General features: G+C 41.4%; 2 protein-coding genes across 2 annotated transcripts; one reads left to right on the top strand and one right to left on the bottom strand.

Moving 5' to 3' along the window:
- LOC109948105 (coiled-coil domain-containing protein 94 homolog) lies at positions 2,550–4,581 on the top strand. Its single transcript, XM_020560033.1, has 6 exons — positions 2,550–2,687; positions 2,926–3,102; positions 3,235–3,303; positions 3,400–3,518; positions 3,756–3,816; positions 4,378–4,581. The coding sequence occupies exons 1-6, from the start codon at positions 2,550–2,552 to the stop codon at positions 4,579–4,581; spliced, it is 768 nt and encodes a 255-aa protein (XP_020415622.1).
- LOC109948304 (uncharacterized mitochondrial protein AtMg00810-like) lies at positions 4,882–5,686 on the bottom strand. Its single transcript, XM_020560888.1, has one exon. It carries the CDS (start codon positions 5,659–5,661, stop codon positions 5,002–5,004), a length of 660 nt encoding a protein of 219 aa, XP_020416477.1. The 5' UTR covers positions 5,662–5,686; the 3' UTR covers positions 4,882–5,001.

The following is a 10,342-nucleotide window of genomic DNA, read 5'->3' as shown; positions in this document are numbered from 1 at the left end:
TCAACCACGTTCGGATTCCATAAACATTCCAAATTCAGTCACACTGGACTTCAACTAGTATGAGCCTCCCTTGATTCCAATTTTAACTTTGAAATCCAGTCAAAACTCACGATTAAAATCATCCTCTTTTGATGTTATAATCACCACCAACCAACTAGATAACAACATCTGATGGCAATAAGTCCACAAAACATACTTCATTTCATTTTCAAACATGTACAACCAACATTAATTGAAAATAAAAACAACCTTAAAAAGTACAATCCTCACAAAACCACACTTAAACAGTTTTGTCTCCTTTCAAGAGACTAGACAAAGTAGAGTTTGAACTCCCTCTGCTTCATCCTTCGCTTCAGAAGGCCTTCAACCTTTAGCCTCCACCACATGTATAATTGGATTTGGTCCATACACCTCAACAATGACCTTAACAGGTCTTGAACTCTGGTCTTCTGCCCTCGGTTCCACAATTGTCACACCACGAGCTTTCTTACTCATTTGTCCTATTAAGTGCTCAAAGAATGCTTGTTTGGCAATCTCATCCATTTTGTCTTATTCCTCTCGGACCTCTACCTCGTCCAACTGTTGTTGCATTTCTTTGGACTACAAGTCTACCATCCTCAATAGTGCACCAGTGGCGGACCTATTAAGGCGCAAGGAGGTGCAGCTACACCTCCCCTCGCAGGAAAAACCATTGTAGGTGCTTCAAATTGTCCATTTACTCAACCGGTGCATAGATTACCGTAAATGTCTTTGTCATTTTACTTTAATTTATTTTTATATTACTCCATTTACTTAAGTTTACAATGTAAATAAGGAAGTACCCCCCATTTGGATTCAAATAAAAATACTAGAAAATCAAATTCCCACCAAATCAAAATATGAAAAATCGATTTTAGTGCAAAATACGATTTAGGCTAAAAATGATGGCTCATTAAGTCAATATATACTTCATACTAAGATCCCATAAAATCAAGTTTTCTTATTTGATGTGTAAGGAATATTAAAAGCTGCAAAAAAATATCTTGAGAAAATGATTATTCCAAAAAATAATTTTTCATACTTAGTCAATATAGCACCTCCGTTAAAAAAAATTCTGGGTCCGCCAGTGAGTGCATCCTTCTCCTTATGTGACCTGCAATTTTGTGCAACAACAACAATAAGACCACCTTTTTTCTCATCTTTCAGGTGCTTGATGACCTTGTGACCCTCATGTAGAAAAGCCCTTAGCCTAAACACTTCATGAGCATTCTTTTCATGCTCCTTCCTTAATTAGTCTCTCAGTAAGTGAGCCTCCAGAAAAGCCACACTCCTTTGTCACTTCCTTATGGTCCTTTAGCAATGCATGACAGCCCTGGAGCCCATTTATCATATTACCCGAGTGAAGTATCAATTCCTGCACTTCCTGGTTCTTTGCCAACAGTCATTGCCCCAAGTTTGCAATAGACACTGCACATTGGACGCTTAAAGACATCGTGTCATCTGCAATAGCATACTCATCCTTCTTTCCCAATGTCCTCAGATTTCTAGGAGTCAGTAGACCCCTTGACACTGCAGCAGCTACATCATTATCTTGTAATTATAATTGATTGAGAGGAAATATTTAAAAGAAACCGTTTTAGTTGTCTATATGAGTTGGTGATTATAATTGATTGGCCCAGGTTGGTGCCCTTCAAGATGTTCGCTCTGAGTTGACAACGTTGCGAGGAGTTCTGTTTTATAAAGTGCTAAAGGATTTGCATGCTCATCTTCACAAGGAGGGTGAATTTAATTAGGTATGTAGAGTTCCTTTCTTGAGGGGTACTTTCTTATACCTTAATTAGCATCACTTTATAAATAGTAGTTTTAAGGAAAAAAGAGGAAACATTTTCTGCTTGTTGCTGTTACATGCTACTTTTTAAGTTTTTTGGGTTTAGCATATACGTAATGTGGAGAAATAACTCTTTAAGTTTTCCTCTCAAACTCTCTCTTCTAAATTGATGAGATTTGAAAAGAAAGTTGATATATAAGAACAGTGGTTGCCATAATTGTATTTTCTCTTTCTCTTCTTCGCATGACAAAAAACAAAGAAGAATATTAAAACCTTATGTGTCATTTATTTTCTCAAGTGAAAAGTGAACCAAACCTAGAGTTAAAATCTTACTGTCTAATTGACTCATAATTTTACACGAACTTATGTCATTTTGAGACAGAACTCTGACTCATAATTTTACACAAACTCTTATGTTCTATTCCATCGAAAGGTGTTTCTCATATATGTTGTGTGCTGATTATTTTATGCGTCTCAGCTACTTTGAGCTTGCATGAAATGGATGACGAGGAACTAACCACCACAACTATTGTCGACAGAATCAGTCTCACCCCAAACCCTAGATCTATCGTCTCTTATATCTTATACATTCTTCCTCTCAACCCAATCCTAAAATAAAGTATTTTTCTCTCCCCCACCCAAATACAAACTCTGCTGCAACGTCAATTACCTCTTCCCTTCTCCTCATATTGAATACATCATACATACCCATTCGATTTGGAGAGATTATATAAAATTTGTGATGGCGGCCCAGCATAAGAACCCGCAGATTGAGAATGTTGTGATGATGCTTCCCTCGAGCATTCGCTGCAGCTGTTGTAGCACTGTCATGGCCAAAGGCACCAAGTTCAATTCCCGCAAAGAAGAAACCCTCGGCGAGGTACTTACTTGGGTTTTAATCTTAATCTTGTTTGGGTTTTCAATCTTTAATTGCCCAGTGAATTCTCTCGTTTTGCTTTCTCTTAATCCTAGTTCTAGGGTTTGTTTATTTTTGTTGATGGTGGATGCAGACTCTAGTTTTTGAGAGCTTTGGTGTTTTCTATTTCTTGAGGTTTAAATTTCATGCGATACACAGTAAGTTGGGTTGGGTTACTTACTAATTGTTGTATCGTTTACAGGAGTTTTGGGGGGTTTGGAAGGATCACACATTCAGATTTTGTTTCAATTGTACCCAGTTCTCAGCCGAGATCGTCATAAGGACAGACCCACAATGTTCACACCTTGCTGTTGAGGCTGGTGCTTCGAAATTTTATAGTCATGATTTTATCCCTTGGCTTCCCCCTAGGGTTGAGGAGGTAAATGAAAGGAACTAAAGATTCTGCCTATATATGTGTATATATGCATGCTTCATGTTTTTCTGTCTTTATATTGTCTTTTACTGTTATCACATTGCTTAATTAATTACTCAATTCAAACTTCCTTTGCAGAAAGAGAAGTTGGTTCCTTGCACGGGCCCAAACTGGCAAGAGAAAAGAGAAGAGGTCTTAGCTAACAGGGTATATGCCTTTGTACTCAGATTCCTTTACCGTCTGTAATCACTTTGCTGCTTCTTAAATAATGACTCAAATCATATATGCTTATTTCCATTTCAGTTACAACAAATTATAGATAAGCATATTCAGAAAAGGAAGATTGAAGAAGTGGGAGACGCCATGAAATCTTTGGATTTCAAAAGAGAGATGGACAACCCTGACGCTGTGGATGTGATTACGTGTGTGAAGATAAATTCCTGTGTATTGGTAATCCATTGACAAGTTCATCGAGTTTGATTTCTTGTAACCTGGACATATGCGTAGTATGTGTAGCGGCTTTGATAATGCATGCAGTTTTGGAACTAAGTCATAGTGCATGCCGTTTATGTTTCTTTCATGCATGCCATATATGTATATACGCACATTTTTGTTGAGCTGCATGTAATGCTAATACAAGCTTGGTGTCTTCCATTCAGGCATGCGACTTTGAGTGAGAATGCTTCGTTGGAGGCTTTACAACAAAGAGCTACAGGAAATGTAAGAAGAATCATCGTGCTTTTTATATGTAGCACACATGCATGCTCCCTGTCTAGTTTTCTGTATCTCTGTGTTTCTGTTCAATAACCTATTAGATGACCATGGCTCATGAACCTTGCAATGTTTGGAGCTCTGTTTTAATGGTTTTTGGCGCATTTGTTACAACATCATGTAGCTGGGATGAATAATAATTTATTCAGAGAAATTTTATATTGAACATAGAGCGCCCGTCCTATTATGATGGGTAGGGTAATTACCATTTTAAATGGAAATTGAAGCTGTCCTGAATTGAAAGTGAGTTTAACTATCTTCTTAATTAACGAGTCAACCAAATATGTGATGCAATTAAGACGTTGAAACAAGATACATCATCTAGGGAACGGTTGAGTATCAAGGAGTGAAGAGGTATATAATAATATATCCATGTAGTTTGCACTTCAGAAAACTTTTTATATTTTTTATTATGTGTAATGCTATCATCTATTATGGCTCTCTTAACCTCAGTTGTATGTTTTTTAAGTTTAGATCCTACTGACAGCCTACAAACTGGTTATCTGACAGGAGAAAAGCTATGATCCAGCTCTACCCTTTATGGCCATGGCAGCTTTTGAGACTTTGAAGAAATTAACTCCGGAAAAAGAATTGCTCACGCTTGTGCTCGCTCTTGATAAATTCCGATCTTATCTTTTTAGGTCCAAGGTCATTGTTTATACAGATCATTCGGCTCTCAAGTATCTACTCTACAAGAAGGAAGCAAAACCATGACTTATTCGTTGGGTACTCCTTTTGAAAGAATTTGATCTCGAAATTCGAGATAAGAAAAGCTTGGATAATGTCGTCACTGATCATTTGTCCCGCTTAGTGCGTGAGGAAGGAGAAGAGAACATCGTACCCCTCAATGAGGCTTTCCCCAATGAGCAACTCTTTGCAATCCAAGAAATTGCCACCCCTTGGTATGCCGATTTTGTGAATTATTTGGCTTGTGATATAATTCCATCTCATTTTGTAGAAACTGAGTTTTCTATATCATCAAAACTAATATTACAATCTTTTTATACACAGGAACATAAACGTAAACTTATCAGTTACTACAATATAATAATAATAGCATAACAGCTGCCATATCAGTTACTACAATATAATAATAATAGCATAACAGCTGCAAGCAATTATATGCAGTCATAATTAAGATAACGGCCTGACATTCCCCCGCAAACTGGACACCGGATAGGTGACAAGTTTGGAAACAAGATGTTCAAAACGGTCAGCTGGTAACCCTTTTGTGAAGACATCTGCAAGCTGAAGTTGAGAAGGAACAAACTGAACTTTATGACTGCCAGAGGCGACCCGTTCACGGACAAAGTGATAATCAATAGCAATGTGTTTGGTACGAGCATGGAAGACAGGATTAGCGGCTAAGTATGTGGCAGACAGGTTGTCACAGTTAAGTAAAACCGGACGAGTAAGCGGACAACGAAGTTCAGTTAAGAGACCTTGAATCCACAAAGTATCTGCACAGGCATAAGCAAGAGCTCGATATTCGGCTTCGGCACTAGAACGGGAAACGGTGGGCTGCTTCTTGGCACTCCACGAAATGAGGTTGGGTCCCAAGAATACACAATACCCGATTGTGGACCTACGAGTGTCAGGACAGCCAGCCCAATCTGCATCGGAATAGGCGACTAAGAAGGAACAGTCAGAAGACCTGCGAACAGGAAGGCCAACTCCAAGGGTGCCTTTGAGATAACTTAAAATCCGTTTGACAGCTTCAAAATGAACATCACTGGGTGATCCCATAAATTGAGAGACATGTTGAACAGCGTATGAGATATCAGGACGAGTCATGGTGAGATATTGTAAGGCGCCAACCATCTGTCGATAAGGGGTAGGATCCGCAAGGACAGTATCATGGGTCCGAGAAAGAGTACCTTTGGAAGTCATGGGTGTAGAAACAGGTTTGCAGTCCAAGAGATTGCTACGTTTGAGAAGATCAACAGTGTACTTGTTTTGAGTAAGATGGATGGAAGTAGGGTGATAATGGACCTCCACACCAAGAAAATAATGCAAACGCCCTAAATCTTTTATGTCAAACTCAGCACCCAATTTGCGGAGAAAGGCAAGGAGATGAGAAGAATTACTGCCAGTGAGAATGATGTCATCTACATAGAGCAACAAGATCATAACAGAACAATGATCATGATAAACGAACATAGAATTGTCAGCCTGACTTTGAGTAAAGCCAACACTCAGGAGGAAAGAACTAAACCGCTGAAACCATGCCCGGGGAGCCTGCTTAAGACCGTAAATGGCCTTATGAAGTTTACACACATGACTGGGCCGGTCAGGGTCAGCAAAGCCAGGTGGTTGCCGCATATAAACATCTTCGGATAGAGAGCCGTGCAAGAACGCGTTTTTGACATCGAGTTGCCGAAGAGGCCATCCAAAAGAAATAGCCAGACAGAGAACAGTGCGAACGGTTGTGGGCTTAACCACAGGACTGAATGTATCAAAATAGTCAATACCAGATTGTTGATGGAAGCCTTTGGCAACAAGGCGTGCCTTATAACGTTCAATCGTGCCATCGGAGCGCCGTTTTATCCGGAAGACCCATTTGCAACCAACTGTATTGAGCGAAGGGGATGACGGCACCAAAGACCAGGTGCCCTGCTGAAGGAGGGCATGGTACTCATCGAGCATGGCCTGTTTCCATTCGGGATAGCGAGAGGCTTGTGTGTAGCAGGTGGGTTCAACGTCTGTGGTGACCAAAGCAGAGAAAGCATGAGGAACGGGGTACCGAGTAGAAAAATTGGCATGATATTTGGGATTTGGCTTGACAATTCCAGACATGGATCGGGTGTGCACAGGACTGAGACGGGCACTTGGTGGTGGAGGAGCGATGACAGGTACATGGGAAGGAACAAGAGGAGACAACGACAAAGTTGGTGGAGAAGAGGCGGATACGGCTGGCTGTGAAGGAAGAGAAAGGCAGTCAGGTGGTGTTTGAGAACTTGGGTCCGAGGATGGGGATGAGACGGCTGTTGGTGGAGAAGAGGTGGGGACAGTAGTAGGCTGGAGAAGAGAACGGCAGTCTGGTGGTGTTGGAGAATATGGGGCTGATGATGGGGGCAAGACGGCTGAGTGGGGAGAAGAGATTTCAGCTGGTTGTGGAGAGCTAGGGTGAACGTGAAAAGATTGAGAGGAAGTTGACCCAGATGTGGTGTTAGAGAACTGGGCTGTGTCTTGAGAATTGACAGCAGGAATGGGCCGAGCTGGTGGACTAGGAAGAAGGCCCACGGGGACCACAGCAAGGTCTGAGAGCTGAACAGGCTTAGAAACAGCAGCATAATAGAGTTGATCTTCATGAAAAATGACATGGCGAGAAACATAGAGCCGACCTGTAGGAGGATGGAGACAGCGGTAACCATGATGGCGATCACTGTAGCCAACAAAAACACACTGAAGAGAACGAGGTTGTAATTTGTTAGTTACATAATCTCCAAGATATGGGTAACAAATACATCCAAAAACACGAAGGAACGCGTAATCCGGGGAAATGCCAAATAATAACTGATAGGGAGAAGTCCCTTTAAGGATAGGGGTTGGAAGTCGATTAATCAAAGAAACTGCCGTACAAAATGCTTCGACCCAAAGATTGTGAGGCATATGAGCAGTGTGTAAGAGAGTACGACCCATATCAGCAATATGACGATGTTTTCGCTCTGCTAACCCATTTTGTTGGGGTGTATGAGGACAAGAAAAACGATGCACAATGCCATTAGTAGCACAAAACTGTTTAAAGTGCAGGTTATCATATTCCTTCCCCCCATCACTCTGAAACTGTTGGATAGACAAGGAGAATTGAGTTTTAACATACATAGCAAAAGTAGAAAAAAGACCGAAAACTTCAGATTTAAGACGCATAGGGAAAATCCATGAATAACGAGTGTAATCATCCGTAAACAAGACATAATATCGATATCCAGAAACAGAAACAACAGGAGACATCCACACATCTGAATGGATTAAAGCAAATGGCTTAGTAGAGCAACGGTCATGAGACGAAAAGGAAAGTTTTATTGATTTAGATAACGCACAGTGACTACAAGGGGAAGATGATAAACGAGAAAGAGAACCTAATAAGGACCGAGAAACAAGTGTGCGAAGAACTTTATTGGAGGGATGACCAAGACGACGATGCCACAAAGAGGACGACGCGACGATAGAAGAAAAAGCTTGCTTGGAACTGGACAACAGCGTTGGAAAGATAGGATAAAGACCATCCTTACATAGGCCCTGAAAGAGAACAACACCACGTGGTAAGTCACGAATTTGGTATCCCCAAGGAAAGAAGGTAATACTAACATTCAAATCACGAGTAAACTGAGCGACAGATAAAAGATTTTTACGAAGGGAAGGAACACGGAGAACATCAGAGAGACGAAAGACAAAGGAACCATAAGAAAAGGAGAGGTTACCAGAATGAGTGATGGGGAGGGTGTCATCATTACCAACAACAACCTGATCCGAAGCAGCATACGGAGTGCCGGAGGGGAATGTCCGCGCATCATGGGTCATATGATTGGTGGCACCAGAGTCCAAATACCAGTTAGGATCAGAAGTGGACGCAACATGCATGCCAGCGAAAGCACGAGGATAAGGGCACTTGGCTTGAACATGACCAAGTTGCTGGCAATTCCAGCATTGAATTGACTGGCGAGAGGGTGGAGGACCCAAAAGACCTTGAGAGAAGGAGGAAGGACGGGGAGCACGGGGAGAAGGCTGGCCCGGGCCAGAGAAAAGACGGGCCACCAAAGGGACGAGAGGAGTGGCCACGCGGACTAGGGTGGCGAGGGCCACGGGGGAAGCGAGCAGCTACAAAAGCAGCAGGGGAAGCCACAGGAGCCATCTGAGCTGCTAAGGCCTGTTGCCCTTCAAAGGCAAGAAGGCTAGTGCGGAGGTCCGAGAAGGATGGAAGGGGTGGGAAATTCAAAATTGCCGTCACAATCATTTGGTAGTCAATACCCAGACCACGAAGCACATAAGTAACCAGATCAGAGTTGGAGACAGGTTCCTGGATGGTCAGTTTGAAACCAAGAGACATAGTCAGGATTGGCCAACGACGGAGTAGAGGATTCAGACTTATCAGAAGGAGCTAGCGTAGGGGAGGGGCAAGGATGAGAGCCATCAACAAAGCGCCAAAGATTCTGGCCAAGTAAGAAAGGTTTGACCTGGCTTTCCCATACAAGATAGTTGGTATCAGATAGTTTGACAGAGACAAGGTGAGAGATATTGGGAATGGAGATAGTGGGAACACTGCTTGAAGCCATCGAAAGAAAGAAAAAGAAAAGGAGAAAAAAAAAAAGAAAGGAAAACTTTAGGCTCTGGATACCATGTAGAAACTGAGTTTTCTATATCATCAAAACTAATATTACAATCTCTTTATACACAGGAACATAAACGTAAACTTATCAGTTACTACAATATAATAATAATAGCATAACAACTGCCATATCAGTTACTACAATATAATAATAATAGCATAACAGCTGCAAGCAATTATATGCAGTCATAATTAAGATAACGGCCTGACACATTTAAATTCACAACAGAAGAAAAAATTCCTTTCACTTGTGACACATTATTTTTGAGATGATCCATATTTGTACAAGCATTTCTTGGATCAGATTATTCGCATATGTGTCCCCGAAGTTGAGCAACATAGCATTCTAAATCACTGCCATGCCCTTGAGTGTGGTGGGCATTTTGGTGCTACCAAGACTGCGGCCAAGGTTCTTCAATCTGGATTTTTCTGGCCAACTTTAGACTCTGCATCTTTTGTAGCCGCATGAGATCGTTGCCAACAAACCGGTAATATCTCCCACTAACATCAGATGCCCCTGAATAATATTTTTGAAGTTGAGCTCTTTGATGTGTGGGGAATTGATTTTATGGGACCCTTTCCCTCATCTTTTTCCAACAAATACATCTTGGTGGCCGTTGATTATGTCTCTAAGTGGGTTGAAGTGGTAGCCGTTCCTTCCAAGCTATATGCTACACTACATAAGATCAAGGACCCACAACATGCTCATGCTAGTCTCGTATCTCCAGCAGTGAACACAGGAAATAGTTCTGTGATCTCACCTAATGCTCCAATTGTTGCTTTACCTGAGGCGTCTTTTGGAATGCTTCCACCGTACACCATGAATTTATTAAACTGGAAGCCAAAGGAACCAACTTCTCAAGCAACCCTAAACTAGCTATAATATTTGTTCCTTCAGTTTCTAACCAGCCTTTAGGTGTTGTTTCAACTTCCCTGGCCATCGCTCCAACTTATTTGGGCATCTCTACAACTTATTTGGACACAGGAAATAGTTATGTGATCTTAACTAGAGCTCCAATTTTCGTTGCTTTACCTGAGGCATCTTTTGGAATGCTTCCACCATGCCATGAATTTATTAAACGAAAGCCAGAGGAACCAGCTTCACAAGCAACCTGTTGAAATGTAAGTGATGAGCTGATAAGAATG

This window comes from Prunus persica, chromosome G3, assembly GCF_000346465.2.
Source record: "Prunus persica cultivar Lovell chromosome G3, Prunus_persica_NCBIv2, whole genome shotgun sequence".
NCBI classification, from domain to species: Eukaryota; Viridiplantae; Streptophyta; class Magnoliopsida; order Rosales; family Rosaceae; genus Prunus; species Prunus persica.
This window is presented reverse-complemented; position numbering and strand designations above follow the sequence as displayed.